Source organism: Procambarus clarkii, chromosome 3 (genome assembly GCF_040958095.1).
Source record: "Procambarus clarkii isolate CNS0578487 chromosome 3, FALCON_Pclarkii_2.0, whole genome shotgun sequence".
Taxonomy (NCBI): Eukaryota; Metazoa; Arthropoda; class Malacostraca; order Decapoda; family Cambaridae; genus Procambarus; species Procambarus clarkii.
In genome coordinates this window covers 11,637,518-11,654,946 of record NC_091152.1, presented here as the reverse complement: position 1 = coordinate 11,654,946, position 17,429 = coordinate 11,637,518, and the positions used below count along the sequence as shown (strand labels likewise).

General features: G+C 39.1%; 1 protein-coding gene across 2 annotated transcripts in view; it reads right to left on the bottom strand.

Annotated features, from left to right (window-relative positions):
• The window catches only part of LOC123760948 (uncharacterized), a 709,495-nt gene that overhangs the window by 91,332 nt on the left and 600,734 nt on the right, over positions 1-17,429 (bottom strand). For both annotated transcript variants that reach the window (XM_069329132.1, XM_069329138.1), the window contains exon 10: positions 4,648-4,782. In XM_069329132.1, coding sequence (XP_069185233.1) covers positions 4,648-4,782 — 135 coding nt within the window. The remainder of the gene's footprint in view (positions 1-4,647; positions 4,783-17,429) is intronic.

Below are 17,429 nucleotides of genomic sequence, written 5' to 3'. Positions count from 1 at the left end.
CTAATGCTTCTGGAACGCTGGGAACAATGCGAGGAACGGAGTACCTAGCGAACGGCGACTGGAGCCTAAGTGTCTGAGGACAGGATATGTTAAGGTAGATCAATTTTCCCTCCCATATTTCCCTTGGTTGTTAGGCAAGATAGGCCTATTATTATTATGCTTAGGCATTTATTAGAGTGCATGCAAGTCATAGGAGTAGATTAGGCTGAGAGACAGCACGTATATATTATTAGGACCATGAGACCATGTCATAGCTCAGTCGATTTAGGCAGTGTCTGGGATGCTCTCAGACGCAGGTTCGAATCCTCGTCATGGCCCTTGTGGATTTGTTCATTTATATTTTGAACATAAACACAGATGGCTGCTACCACCACCACTGGGAATGTAGACACACCAACAGATGATTGTTTCAAAGGATTCTCACCACAAGATATAAGGAAAGGAGGTGTTCTTGGCAGGTTAGAGATAATTGAGGATATGCAATAGTAGTATGAAGAAAAAGTGCTTAAATTGGAAGAGGGCAATGGAGCTCTTAGGAGTGAGCTTTGCACTCTAAAAGGGAGTATTCTTCAGCAAGGTAAGATTATTACTGCATTAACAGACTTGGTAACAAATCAGGAGGAGCAAGTAAAGGAACTAGTGAAAGAAAATGAGGTGTGGAAAGTGAAGTGTGGTGATTTTGAAGTAATAAACAAGAAAATACTCATATGGTATACAACTCCAAGGGAGCCTGAGGGCTAACATAGAGTTAGGTAAGGATCTACAACTGGAAACTTCACTGACAACTCAAGTAGAGATGGTTAATAAAGAACTAGAAAAGTATAAAGAAGAAATAAAAGCGACATATGCCCAAGTTTTAAAAGAGAAAGAGATGATCAAGGAAGTGTGTTTGGAAGTCAAAACCAGAAATGACAAACAAGAAACGTCCTGAACCATTCTCAAGTCGACCAATCAACTTGAGAATGGTCCAGGACGGACCAAAACGTTGTCATCCCTTCACTTTCTAGTGTGTGGTCTGGTCAACATACTTTAGCCACGTTATTGTGACTCATCACCCACCCAGATATTGTCGCATTAACAGAGATGAAACTTGAAGAAGATATTTTAAAGAGGTCGTATTCCCAAGGGGCTACTCAGTTTGGAGATGTGACAGGAAAACTAGGAAGGGGGAGGTGTGGCTGTGCTGGTGAAAGAACACTTGAAGGTAAGAGAATTAATGTTTGAAAACCCTCGAGGTATTGACATAATGGCATTGCAGCTCTGGAATCAAGATGATAAGCTGATAATTTTAAATGCATACAGGCCACCAGTAACACATGGACAAAGGAAGAACTGGATGACAAATGAGAGGGCCTCATAATGGCCATGAGAGAGATTATGGTAAGAGCTGACAAAGATAAATCCTGATTGTTGGTACTGGGGGAATTCAACTTTAAGGCAATAGACTGGGAGGCCTACGAGGCAAGAACAGAGGACATTTGGACAGGCAGATTTGTAAACCTCATCTTGGAGACATTCATGTATCAACACGTCAAGCAGGCCACAAGAATGAGGGAAGGGAATGTTCCGTCAGTTCTGGATCTAGTATTCACCAGGAAAGAGGATGAGGTATTTGACATCCAGTACCTTTCTCCCTTGGGAAAGAGAGATCACGTCCTCTTGGACATTAAATACGCTATGCGATATAATCTAGTAAAGAATGGGGACAGTGAAACAGTTGTTAAACTCGATTTCAAGAGAGGACGCTTTGGGGAACTTAGAAATTTTTTCATGGGTATTATTGGAAAGACTTGTTGCTAGGCAAGGAAGTAAATGAGATATATGCCAAATTTTGCACAATATATGATGAAGGCACACAAACTTTAATACCAAAACAGACATGCTGACCTAGGAAACAGGGTTGGTTCAACAGAAATTGAGAGAAGGCCAGAGGTCAAAAGACACAAGCATGGAATCATTATAGAAAGAGGCCAAACCCCCAAACATACCAGTGATACAAAGATACAAGAAACAACTACACGGCAGTAAGGAGAGATGCAGAGAGGAACTTTGCGAATGGTATAGCAGACAAATGTAAATCAGATCCAGGCCTTTTCTATAAATTCATTAAAAGTAAGCTGCAGGTAAAGGATAATATTCAGAGGTTAAAAATGGGGGACAGATACACGGAAAATGAAAAGGAAATGTGTGAAACATTAAATGAAAAATTCCAAAGTGTGTTTGTACAAAATGTGATTTTCAGAGAACCAGACACAATAAGAATTCCAGAGAACAACATAGAGCGTATAGAAGTGTGTAGAGATGAAGTGGAAAATATGCTAAAGGAGCTAAGTAAGAACAAAGCAGTTGGTCCAGATGGAGTTTCACCATGGGTTCTGAGAGAATGTACATCTGAGCTCAGCATTCGACTTCAGCTGATCTTTCAAGCATCCCTGTGTACAGGAATCATAGCAGACATGTGGAAAAAGGCTAACATAGTTCTGATCTACAAAAGTGGCAGCAGGGAAGACTCCCTCAGTTATAGACCTGTATCATTGAAAAGTGTAATAGTGAAAATATTGGAAAAAATAATAAAAACTAAATGGGTAGAACACCTGGAGAGAAATGATATAATATCAGACAGACAGTATGGTTTTCGATCTGGAAGATTCTGTGTATCAAATTTACTCAGTTTCTATGATCGAGCCACATTCAAGATTAAGATTCTGAAGGGAATTGATAAGGTAGATAAAGACAGGCTATTTAACACAAGGGGCACACGCACAAGGGGACACAGGTGGAAACTGAGTGCCCAAATGAGCCACAGAGATATTAGAAAGAACTTTTTTAGTGTCAGAGTGGTTGACAAATGGAATGCATTAGGGGGTGATGTGGTGGAGGCTGACTCCATACACAGTTTCAAGTGTAGATATGATAGAGCCCAATAGGCTCAGGAATCTGTACACCTGTTGATTGATGGTTGAGAGGCGGGACCAAAGAGCCAGAGCTCAACCCCCACAAACACAACTAGGTGAGTACAACTAGGTGAACTAGGGGAGTACAGAGATTTTACAGGAAAGAGATGGTTGGGTTAACTGCATTTATCTGGACCTATAAAAAAGGCCATCGACAGAGTTCCACATAAGAGGTTGTTCTGGAAACTAGAAAATATTGGAGGGGTGACAGGTAAGCTTCTAACATGGATGAAAAATTTTCTGACTGATAGAAAAATGAGGGTAGTAATCAGAGGCAATGTGCAGGCAATGAGTCACAATAACGTGGCTAAAGTATGTTGACCAGACCACACACTAGAAGGTGAAGGGACGACGACGTTTTGGTCCGTCCTGGACAATTCTCAAGTTGATTGGGATGAGGAAGTAGATGCAGGCAATGAATAGGCAAGAGAGAGGTGAGGAGAAAGTAGGGTGTAGTATAGGGAATAGGGGATAGTAGTAGGAACATGAACTGCAGAGGGCCTATTGGCCCATACGAGGCAGCTCCTATTATAACCACTGAATGAGAAGGAGATAGTAATAGGAATAAGAAGAGGATAGCAAGGGAACGTAAGAGAAAACAATGAACAGAAAAAAGAGAGAAGAGAGAAAGAAAAGGAAAGAGAAGGAAAGAGAAAGAAAGATAAATGGAAGGGTAAACTTATGTTAGGTCACGTTTGCTAGAAAAATTAGAGCATTTGAGTATATACTGTGAAAGGGAAGAGTCCACAGCAACAAAACCAGGACTCAAGTTCAGATTGGGTACATTGTGTATTAGAGTACATCTAACATTGTACATTGTGTATTACAATCCTGCTATTATCAGAATCCTGGTCAGTTATATCACAGTCAAGGGTCTTCTGTAATACTATCTTCGGTAAATAATAGCATGTACATATATATTTTGACATTTTTAGGTGATGCTGTGGTCACAAGCTGAACAGCAGTACTGTGAGTTCATGTTGCATATGCTAGCCTTGGTGGCTTGCTCAGTACTGAGGCTCTCACACCCAGGAATGTTGGCCACGATTTTTTTTTGTAGGTGGCGTCTGCCAACTATCGGTCATGGCTGCACTATAGCTGCCCCTATCTCACACGGAGTGTTTAAATTAAAGCGCTAGACACTAAAACAAACAGCTATTAATGTATTGTGTGGTATCGTTAATGTTACTCAAATCATCTATATATGTATTGCGCGGTCTAAGGGTTAATCATGGGCATTGAGAACTTCAAGACCAGTTCAGGGTGACAACAGTAGTTTAGCAGTCTGCATGATATAGTGCTATAAGTATATTTTATTGACTCATGTGTTATCAAGATGAGCCTGCATTACAATCAAATGAATAAATAATTTGTTTGTATGAATATTTATTGGCATACAAACCCTTTACTAATATATTATTTGTTTGTCTAAAACTGCAGACTTATTGCATAATTTCCTTTAAGAAAAATATGGAAAATTTGGTGATTAGTCCTCAAAAAAGCAAATTTGATTAAATCAAGATTTTTACCCAAATCCTGAACAGTCCAGAATAATATAATCTGGATTTTGGAGGTGCGCCTGTAGACCAAAATTACATATACAGTAGCAGGAATGAAATTAGGTTTCTTCAGGAAATAGTTTTCAGAACACAACACTGAACTTTTGCAAATTAAAAACTCATTGCACACTTACCCTTGGGTCCAGGAGGCCCAGGATGACCACGAGGAAGAGGCAATCCAGGAATGCCTATTGGGTACTCATCATCGTCAATACTAATGCCAAAGCCACTTCCCTCAATTCCATAGCCAAGACCACCATTGTAGTCACCTGAGGACACAAGTATGCACCATTGACTATGAATTATTCTTTTTTGGACATGATTATTATACTGTACCAGGAGGCAAATTTTCAAAATCATAAACCACTAATTGTAGTCTACTAAACTGTTAAATCATAAATAATTTAATAATAATAATTCATTGTATTGGGGACAGGCAGCCAGAGTGTATACATTAATTACCTGAATTTACCTGAGGGCCACTAATACTAGTGGCCTCGATCAGGACAGGAAACCGGCAGCTTGTCAAAGGTCTCCCCATTTGCTCTGGTGATCTTTTCCAGCTGATCTATCAATTTTTGTATCATCTCTTGTATGTATGTACTTTACCTGAATAAACATTTGAATTTGAATTTTAAAACCCAGCAGAGTTTTGGCATTTACGACTTGATCCGCCCTGTCATGCCCGGTTTGCAGTGTTGTTAGCCCAGTGGCCTCAGGAGCATTCCTGATATGTGAAATGACTAAGCTCTAATATGATTTTTGTTGCCTGGTGTTGCACCTTCTCCAGAGCAACTATGTTTTTCTGAAGATGAGGTCTCCATGTCTGGATGCAATAATCCAGGTGGGGGCACACCAGAGATTAATACAATTGAACGTCTACTTTCTTTTTCCTTGAAGGTAAAGGTACGGTTGATTATTCCCAGGGGGTTTGGTTCGCTTATTTTACCGACGCTCCCACTTGTTGTGCAACTTTTAACGAATGATGGATTCTGACTACAAGGTCCTTTTCTTCACTGATCTGTTGTAAGGTAGTGCTGTCAATTTGGTAGTTGTGAAGTAGATTGTTTTGCTCCACATGCAAGATTTTGCATTTATCTATATTAAAAGGCATTTGCCAGTCATCTGACCACTTGTGAAGTTCATGTAGAGCTCTTTGTAAGGTCTTAATATTACCTTCACTTTCCACTTTACCATAGATTTTAGTGTCATCTGCAAATCTGATGATGTGGTTTGTAATATTCTCATCAATGTCATTGATGTATATTACAAAGAGGGTTGGCCCCAAAATAGATCCCTGTGGCACCCCCACTTAGCACATTTCCCCAGACAGATTCATTCCCATTTAGCACTACCCTTTGTTTTCAATGTTTTAACCATTTTTTATCCATTCCAGGATTTTCCCATTTATTCCATGAGCCTGTAATTTCCTTGCCAGTCTCTCATGTGGTACCTTGTCAAAAGCTTTAGTAAAGTTCATGCAAGCTACATCTACCAGGAATCCTTTGTCTGAATAGCCGGTTACCATTTCCAGAAATGTGAGCAGGTTGGTAAGGCAGGATCTATTTTTAACAAATCCATGTTGCGTTGATTTTACAAGATTGTTTTCTGCAAGATGTTGTATGATTCCTTCCCTTAGAATTTTATCCATGAGCTTGCAAATGTGTGATGTCTAGCTGATCAGACAGTAGTTTTCTGCTACACTCTTTCTGCCTTTTTCTAAAATAGGGGGTAACATTTGCATATTTCCAATCCAGGAGAACTATTCTTTCGTCTAGGGATTTTCTAAAGAGGAGTTTCAGTGGCAAGCACAGAGCATTTGCCAGTTCCTTTATGACTTTGGATTGAAATCCATCCACACTTGGGGCTTTTGAGTCTTTTAGTTTGTCGATGCTCTTCCTGATTGTGTTGCATGTAAAGGGTATATATCCCTTAATTCATTCTCTTCACCTCCTTCAAACATTTGTGTAAGTGATAGGATGTCGTTCAATCTTTCTAGTGTGAACACTGATGTAAAGTATTCATTCAGAGTGTTTGCTGCCCTTTTATCATCCAATATAATGTTGTTAGTCTCATCTTTTAGGGGTCCTACAGAGTCCTTTGTTTTGGTTTTACTTTGTATATATACACAGAACAATTTTGGATCTTCCTTTATGATTTGGGTAAATTTTCTTTCGAAGTTTCTTTTGGCTAATCTAATTCCCAGAGTGCTGCATTTAATGCCTTTTTATATAACTCATAGTCCATGATGTTCATTGTGGAGTTATACTATCTCCAGAAGTTCCGTTTAGTTATTAATGCTAAGGGTCTCGTAGCCTGGTGGATAGCGCGCAGGACTCGTAATTCTGTGGCGCGGGTTCGATTCCCGCACGAGGCAGAAACAAATGGGCAAAGTTTCTTTCACCCTGAATGCCCCTGTTACCTAGCAGTAAATAGGTACCTGGGTGTTAGTCAGCTGTCACAGGCTGCTTCCTGGGGGTGGAGGCCTGGTCGAGGACCGGGCCGCGGGAACACTAAAGCCCCGAAATCATCTCAAGATAACCTCAAGATGCTTATTTTTACTACTTGTGTCATCCATCTTGTTCATTTTCTTTTCTTTCTCCTTTTTGGCACATACCTTTGTACAAGTTCAGTAATGACCTTTTTGAAATTTTCCAATAATGTTTCCATGCCTTGATCACCTATCAGCTCCCTCCATGGGGTGTTTTGCAATTCCTCTCCCATATCCTGACAGTTTGCTCTATGGTAATCTAGAAAGTCATCATCCTGGACCTTTACGATAGTTTCTGTAACTGTATTCTATCTTAGAATATTTTAATCACATGATGGGGTAAGCTTTTCCCCTACTTGAATTTGAATGACCATGGCCTCTTCTGATGTTAGCACAAGGTCCAGAATGTTGTTACTTTGAATGGGCTCTACCACATGCTGTATGAGAAATGAGTCCTGCACCAGGTCGAGAAATTGATCTCCTTCTGCTTGTGATGTCAGATTTACCCAATCTATTGTCTCATGGTTAAAATCTCCCATTTTAAGAGTTTGGGTTTGTGATGCTGCATTGATCACATTATGCAGATCTGTAATTTCCTCTGATGTTTGCTGTGCCAGCCCTGTATCATACTCCAACTGTCAGCATGTTACCATCTTGAATTAGTATATTGCACCATACGGACTCAGAGGAACCCATGGAGTTCAGTTCCTTATTTGTGGGTGCCTTTCTGAATGATGGATGATACCCTGAGAGGAGGAATTCCCCTTCAATAATGTCCTCTCGCCCCCCATGTTTCCCATATGCTAATGATGTTTGGAGTCTCTGCCTCAGCATATGCACACAATGCATCAAATTTACTTGCTAGGCTTCTGGCATTAGTATAGAAGCACTTTAAATTTCTTTCGTTGTTAATATTGGGCTGTGAGATAGCTCCTAAATTCTGTACATAATTATTTTGTTCGTTGTCATTCTGGTTTTGTGCCTGTCCATCTTCCGAGATATATAGAGTTAGTTCTGTCTGGCTGGGTGGAGGACTACCTCCTCTCCTCCATCTACTATTTTGATCACCTGTCCTCTCCTGATCACTAACTTTGAATCTTTGTTTGCTTCTAGGTTCCTTAACTCCATTAACTTTCCTCTTAGTACTTAGCACTTTCCTCTTAACTTCAACTTGTGGTCTGGGGAGATATAGACACGGTTATACCCTTCAAAAGCTTTTAAGTTATGCACACTGGGTAGTATCTTCCTTTGTATACATACACATTAGGCGTATATTGAGGTTCTTCCCCCCCTCAAGTTGAATTACTGACCCTGCTCATGATACAACCCCACAACAAGCTGACTAACTCCTGAGTACCTACTTACTGCTAGGTGAACAGGTGCATTAGATGATAGGAAATGTGCCAAACCATTTCTGTCCCGCCTTGGATTCAAACCCAAAATTCTCGATTGTGAGTTGAGAATGAACCTTACTGTACTACTGGGACTTTGAAATTATTAATTATATTCTACTAGATCATTAAGTACCAATTATAGTATACTAAATCACTAAATCATAAATCACTAAATAGAGTCATAAATCACTAAATCATGAATCACCAACTATAGTCTATTAAATCATACATTGCTAATTATAGTCAAGCCATGGTTACTCTTGAAAATTCTTTCAGATATATATATACTGTATGTATATATATATATATAATATATATATATATATATATATATATATATATATATATATAATATATATAATATATATATATATATATATATATATATATATATATATATATATATATATATATATATATATATATATATATATATATGTCGTACCTAGTAGCCAGAACGCACTTCTCAGCCTACTATGCAAGGCCCGATTTGCCTAATAAGCCAAGTTTTCCTGAATTAATATATTTTCTCTAATTTTTTTCTTATGAAATGATAATGCTACCCATTTCATTATGTATGAGGTCAATTTTTTTTTATTGGAGTTAAAATTAACGTAGATATATGCCCGAACCTAACCAACCCTACCTAACCTAACCTAACCTATCTTTATAGGTTAGGTTAGGTTAGGTAGCCGAAAAAGTTAGGTTAGGTTAGGTTAGGTAGGTTAGGTAGTCGAAAAACAATTAATTCATGAAAACTTGGCTTATTAGGCAAATCGGGCCTTGCATAGTAGGCATAGAAGTGAGTTCTGGCTACTAGGTACGATATTATATATATATATATATATATATATATATATATATATATATATATATATATATATATATATATATATATATATATATATATATATATATATATATATATATATATATATATATATATATATACACACATACATACCTGATCAACCAGGCTGTGACTCATACGTCAGGCTACAAGCAGCCGCGTCTAACAGCCTGGTTGATCAGTCCAGCAACCAGGAGGCCTGGTCGACGACCGGGCCGCGGGGACACTAAGCCCCGGAAGCACTTCAAGGTAACCTCAAGGTATATGTTTATTTTATATTTAACTTTAGAAAGTACAACATAAAAATTTGTTTAGGTCTTTTGCTTCATATACTTTTTAAACAACTTTCATTATAATTAAAACAATACATCAGGAATCTTATTATGTATGTAATAAACATATTTTCCATAGGTAAATGTTTTTCAGCCATTTCTTGTGACTGGAAAAGGCTGTTGATTTGTGTAGCGTACGTAATATCAAAACTGGATTAAAACTAATGTAGAAGTACAAGAAAAAGATTTACACCTGCAATGCATGTAATGAAATGCCTTTTTCTGGGAAAGCCCCAGTATCTCCCTGAAGTTATCTCAGTGAGATGGCTCCCAGTTACTATGTCTCATCAGCCATGAAATTATGTTTTGCCTACCAGGGGACCAGAGCCAGAACTAGGCCCCCCTCACAGAGGTACAGAGATCAAGTGACACTCCTCACTTGATTGTCACTTGATCCCTAACCTCCCCTAACTTCTCTCCCTCATTCACTCCCTTCCGCCGCCCTCTCTTCCTTTGTTCCTTCTTCCCCTCCCTCTCTCCCACCTCTCCCCATACACACACACACACACACACACACACACACACACACACTCAGCATTCTCACACATCTGAGCTCAGCATTCCACTTCACCTGATCTTTCAGGCATCCCTGTGTACAGGAATCGTAGCAGACGTGTGGAAACAGGCTAACATAGTTCCAATCTACAAAAGTGGCAGCAGGGAAGACCCCCTCAATTATAGACCTGTATCATTGACAAGTGTAATAGTGAAAGTATTGGAAAAGCTAATCAAAACTAAATGGGTAGAACACCTGGAGAGAAATGATATAATATCAGACAGACAGTATGGTTTTCGATCAGGAAGATCCTGTGTATCGAATTTACTCAGTTTCTATGATCGGGCCACAGAGATATTACAGGAAAGAGATGGCTGGGTTGACTGCATCTATCTGGACCTAAAAAAGGCTTTCGACAGAGTTCCACATAAGAGGTTGTTCTGGAAACTGGAAAATATTGGAGGGGTGACAGGTAAGCTTCTATCATGGATGAAAAATTTTCTGACTGATAGAAAAATGAGGGCAGTAATCAGAGGCAATGTATCGGAATGGAGAAATGTCACAAGTGGAGTACCACAGGGTTCAGTTCTTGCACCAGTGATGTTTATTGTGTACATAAATGATCTACCAGTTGGTATACAGAATTATATGAACATGTTTGCTGATGATGCTAAGATAATAGGAAGGATAAGAAATTTAGATGATTGTCATGCCCTTCAAGAAGACCTGGACAAAATAAGTATATGGAGCACCACTTGGCAAATGGAATTTAATGTTAATAAATGTCATGTTATGGAATGTGGAATAGGAGAACATAGACCCCACACAACCTATATATTATGTGAGAAATCTTTAAAGAATTCTGATAAAGAAAGAGATCTAGGAGTGGTTCTAGATAGAAAACTATCACCTGAGGACCACATAAAGAATATTGTGCAAGGAGCCTATGCAATGCTTTCTAACTTCAGAATTGCATTTAAATACATGGATGGCGATATACTAAAGAAATTGTTCATGACTTTTGTTAGGCCAAAGCTAGAATATGCAGCTGTTGTGTGGTGCCCATATCTTAAGAAGCACATCAACAAACTGGAAAAGGTGCAAAGACATGCTACTAAGTGGCTCCCAGAACTGAAGGGCAAGAGCTACGAGGAGAGGTTAGAAGCATTAAATATGCCAAAACTAGAAGACAGAAGAAAGAGAGGTGATATGATCACTACGTACAAAATAGTAACAGGAATTGATAAAATCGACAGGGAAGACTTCCTGAGACCTGGAACTTCAAGAACAAGAGGTCATAGATTTAAACTAGCTAAACACAGATGCCGAAGAAATATAAGAAAATTCACCTTCGCAAATAGAGTGGTAGACGGTTGGAACAAGTTAAGTGAGAAGGTGGTGGAGGCCAAGACCGTCAGTAGTTTCAAAGCGTTATATGACAAAGAGTGCTGGGAAGACGGGACACCACGAGCGTAGCTCTCATCCTGTAACTACACTTAGGTAATTACACTTAGGTAATTACACACACACACACACACACACCTGAAGGTAAAAGAGTTAATATTTGAAAACCCTCGAGATATTGACATAATGGCATTGCAGGTCTGGAATCAGGATGATAACCTGATAATTGTAAATGCCTACAGCCCACCAGCAAGCAACACGTGGACAAAGGAAGAACTGGACGACAAACGAGAGGGCCTCATAATGGTCATGAGAGATATTATTGTACAAGCAGATAAAGATAAATCACGACTGTTGATACTGGGGGACTTCAACTTTAGAGCAATAGACTGGGAGGCCTATGAAGCAAGAACGGAGGACTTTTGGACATGCAGATTTGTGAACCTCATTCTGGAGACATTCTTGTATCAACACATAAAGCAAGCCACAAGAATGAGGGAAGGAGATATACCGTCAGTACTGGATCTAGTATTCACCAGGAAAGAAGAAGAGATTTTTGACATCCAGTACCTTCCTCCCTTGGGAAAGAGTGATCACGTCCTGTTGGACATTAAATATGCTTTAAGATATCATCTAGAAGAAAATGGGGACATTGAAACAGTTGATAAACTCGATTTAAGGAGAGGCAACTATGGGGAACTTCGAAATTTTTTTAATGAGTGTAATTGGACAGAATTGTTGCTAGGCAGGGAAGTAAATGAAATGTATGCCAAATTTTTAAAACTATACGAGGAAGGCACACAAACATTCATACCAAAACAGAGACGCAGGGCCAGAAAACAGGATTGGTTCGACAGAAATTGTGAGAGGGCAAGAGACCAAAAGACACAAAAATGGAATCAGTATAGGAAGAGGCCAAACCCCCAAACATACCAGCGATACAAAGATGCGAGAAACAACTATACAGCAGTAAGGAGAGAGGCAGAAAGAAATTTTGAAAAAGGGATAGCAGATAAATGTAAAACAGAACCGGGCCTATTCTACAAATTCATAAACAACAAATTGCAGGTAAAGGATAATATCCAGAGGTTGAAAATGGGAAACAGATTCACGGAAAATGAAAAGGAAATGTGTGAAACATTAAATGAAAAGTTCCAAAGTGTGTTTGTACAAAATGAAATCTTCAGAGAACCAGACACAATAAGAATTCCAGAGAACAACATAGAGCGGATAGAGGTGTCTAGAGATGAAGTGGAAAATATGCTAAAGGAGCTCAGGAAGAACAAAGCAGCTGGCCCAGATGGCGTTTCACCATGGGTTCTGAGAGAATGTGCATCTGAACTCAGCATTCCACTTCACCTGATCTTTCAAGCATCCCTGTGTACAGGAATCGTAGCAGACGTGTGGAAACAGGCTAACATAGTTTCAATCTACAAAAGTGGCAGCAGGGAAGACCCCCTCAATTATAGACCTGTATCATTGACAAGTGTAATAGTGAAAGTATTGGAAAAGCTAATCAAAACTAAATGGGTAGAACACCTGGAGAGAAATGATATAATATCAGACAGACAGTATGGTTTTCGATCTGGAAGATCCTGTGTATCGAATTTACTCAGTTTCTATGATCGAGCCACAGAGATATTACAGGAAAGAGATGGTTGGGTTGACTGCATCTATCTGGACCTAAAAAAGGCTTTCGACAGAGTTCCACATAAGAGGTTGTTCTGGAAACTGGAAAATATTGGAGGGGTGACAGGTAAGCTTCTATCATGGATGAAAAATTTTCTGACTGATAGAAAAATGAGGGCAGTAATCAGAGGCAATGTATCGGAATGGAGAAATGTCACAAGTGGAGTACCACAGGGTTCAGTTCTTGCACCAGTGATGTTTATTGTGTACATAAATGATCTACCAGTTGGTATACAGAATTATATGAACATGTTTGCTGATGATGCTAAGATAATAGGAAGGATAAGAAATTTAGATGATTGTCATGCCCTTCAAGAAGACCTGGACAAAATAAGTATATGGAGCACCACTTGGCAAATGGAATTTAATGTTAATAAATGTCATGTTATGGAATGTGGAATAGGAGAACATAGACCCCACACAACCTATATATTATGTGAGAAATCTTTAAAGAATTCTGATAAAGAAAGAGATCTAGGAGTGGTTCTAGATAGAAAACTATCACCTGAGGACCACATAAAGAATATTGTGCAAGGAGCCTATGCAATGCTTTCTAACTTCAGAATTGCATTTAAATACATGGATGGCGATATACTAAAGAAATTGTTCATGACTTTTGTTAGGCCAAAGCTAGAATATGCAGCTGTTGTGTGGTGCCCATATCTTAAGAAGCACATCAACAAACTGGAAAAGGTGCAAAGACATGCTACTAAGTGGCTCCCAGAACTGAAGGGCAAGAGCTACGAGGAGAGGTTAGAAGCATTAAATATGCCAAAACTAGAAGACAGAAGAAAAAGAGGTGATATGATCACTACGTACAAAATAGTAACAGGAATTGATAAAATCGACAGGGAAGACTTCCTGAGACCTGGAACTTCAAGAACAAGAGGTCATAGATTTAAACTAGCTAAACACAGATGCCGAAGAAATATAAGAAAATTCACCTTCGCAAATAGAGTGGTAGACGGTTGGAACAAGTTAAGTGAGAAGGTGGTGGAGGCCAAGACCGTCAGTAGTTTCAAAGCGTTATATGACAAAGAGTGCTGGGAAGACGGGACACCACGAGCGTAGCTCTCATCCTGTAACTACACTTAGGTAATTACACTTAGGTAATTACACACACACACAAACACAGTTGATCGGAGTAAGTCCCTGATCATTTTTGGCTGCAAAGAAAAGGCGATAACATCTAGGTCAGAAAGAGCTGTAGAAGAAGCTAAAGTAGTAGATACAATTGTTGGCCTCGTGGAAGGTCTTACAACCATAGAGAATGTGTGCGACTACAGGAGAATAGGCAGGTACGTAAAAGGGAAAGATCGACCTTTGAGGATCACCCTAAACGGTGCCAAACAGATGGAAGAAGTACTAAGGAATGCTAGAAAATTGCAAAGTGATGAGGATGGGAAAGGGTGGTCGTTAAGACGAGATCTTTCAAAAGAAGATAGAGAGAAGCTGAAACTGAACCTCGCCGAGGTAAAACATTTAAATGAGAGCAGGAATGAAGAAGAAATAAATTCTTTTTTTCTACAAAGTGATAGGGGTAGGCAAACCAGTAAAGTGGTACATAAAGGCAAACCAACAAAATCAATAGAGAGATGGGGAGTGAAGAATAAGGAGAGGGGGAACAAGTTCCTGAAGATTGCATACACCAACATAGATGGAGTGAGATCGAAGATACTGGAGTTAAGTGATGTACTACAGCTGCAGACACCAGACATTGTTGCACTCACGGAGACAAAACTTGAAGATGTAATTTTAAATGAGGTCATATTCCCAAGGGGCTACTCAATTTGGAGACGGGACAGAAAAATTAGGAAAGGCGGTGGCGTTGCTGTGCTGGTAAAAGAACACCTAAAGGTGAACGAAATAATGACTGCCAATCCACAAGAAGTTGACATAATAGCACTAGAGATCTGCCATGAGGATGATAAACTAATGATAATAAATGCATATAGTCCACCGCCAAGCAGCACATGGTCAAAGGAGGAGCTAGATAGTAAACGTGAAGGTCTTATAACAATAATGAGAGAGATTATAGCGAGAGCGGATAACGATAGATCACGACTGTTGATAGTCGGTGACTTCAACTTGAAATCCATAGACTGGGAAGCATATGAAGCTAAAACAGAAGATTTTTGGACCTGTAAATTTGTAGACCTCATCCTGGAAACATTCTTGTATTAACATGTTAAACAAGCTACGAGGATGAGGGAAGGGGACGTTCCCTCCATGCTAGATTTGATATTTACCAGGAAGGAGGAAGAGAGATTTGACATTCAGTACCTTCCTCCCTTGGGTAAAAGTGACCATGTCTTTTTGGGAATAAAGTATGCAATGCGTTATAAGCTGGAAGAAAATAAGGAGGTTGAAGCAGTTGAAAAACCAGACTTCAGGAGAGGACATTATGGTGACCTTAGAAATTTGTTTAGTGAGTATAATTGGACAGACTTGATGCTAGGCAAGGAAGTGAATGAGATGTATGTCAAATTTTGTGAAATATATGATAAAGGCACAAAAAAATTTATACCATAACAGAGATGCAGAACTAGGAAACAGGATTGGTTCAATAGAAATTGCGAGAGGGCTAGAGACCAAAAGACACAAAAATGGAATCAATACAGGAAGAGGCCGAACCCCCAAACATACCAGCGATACAAAGATGCGAGAAACAACTACATGGCAGTGAGGAGAGAGGCAGAAAGAAATTTTGAAAAAGGGATTGCAGACAAATGTAAAACAGAACCAGGTCTATTCTATAAATTCATAAACAACAAATTGCAGGTAAAGGATAATATTCAGAGGTTGAAAATGGGAAATAGATTCACGGAAGATGAAAAGGAAATGTGTGAAACACTAAACGAAAAGTTCCAAAGTGTGTTTGTACAAAATGAAATCTTTAGGGAACCAGATACAATAAGAATTCCAGAGAACAACATAGAGCACATAGAGGTGTCTAGAGACGAAGTGGAAAAAATGCTCAAGGAGCTCGGTAAGAACAAAGCAGCTGGCCCAGATGGCGTTTCACCATGGGTTCTGAGAGAATGTGCATCTGAGCTCAGCATTCCACTTCACCTGATCTTTCAGGCATCCTTGTGTACAGGAATCGTAGCAGACATGTGGAAACAGGCTAACATAGTTCCAATCTACAAAAGTGGCAGCAGGGAAGACCCCCTCAATTATAGACCTGTATCATTGACAAGTGTAATAGTGAAAGTATTGGAAAAACTAATCAAAACTAAATGGGTAGAACACCTGGAGAGAAATGATATAATATCAGACAGACAGTATGGTTTTCGATCTGGAAGATCCTGTGTATTGAATTTACTCAGTTTCTATGATCGAGCCACAGAGATATTACAGGAAAGAGATGGTTGGGTTGACTGCATCTATCTGGATCTAAAAAAGGCTTTCGACAGAGTTCCACATAAGAGGTTGTTCTGGAAACTGGAAAATATTGGAGGGGTGACAGGTAAGCTTCTATCATGGATGAAAAATTTTCTGACTGATAGAAAAATGAGGGCAGTAATCAGAGGCAATGTATCGGAATGGAGAAATGTCACAAGTGGAGTACCACAGGGTTCAATTCTTGCACCAGTGATGTTTATTGTGTACATAAATGATCTACCAGTTGGTATACAGAATTATATGAACATGTTTACTGATGATGCTAAGATAATAGGAAGGATAAGAAATTTAGATGATTGTCATGCCCTTCAAGAAGACCTGGACAAAATAAGTAGATGGAGCACCACTTGGCAAATGGAATTTAATGTTAATAAATGTCATGTTATGGAATGTGAAATAGGAGAACATAGACCCCACACAACCTATATATTATGTGAGAAATCTTTAAAGAATTCTGATAAAGAAAGAGATCTAGGGGTGGTTCTAGATAGAAAACTATCACCTGAGGACCACATAAAGAATATTGTGCAAGGAGCCTATGCTATGCTTTCTAACTTCAGAATTGCATTTAAATATATGGATGGCGATATACTAAAGAAATTGTTCATGACTTTTGTTAGGCCAAAGCTAGAATATGCAGCTGTTGTGTGGTGCCCATATCTTAAGAAGCACATCAACAAACTGGAAAAGGTGCAAAGACATGCTACTAAGTGGCTTCCAGAACTGAAGGGTAAGAGCTACGAGGAGAGGTTAGAAGCATTAAACATGCCAAAACTAGAAGACAGAAGAAAAAGAGGTGATATGATCACTACATACAAAATAGTAACAGGAATTGATAAAATCGACAGGGAAGAT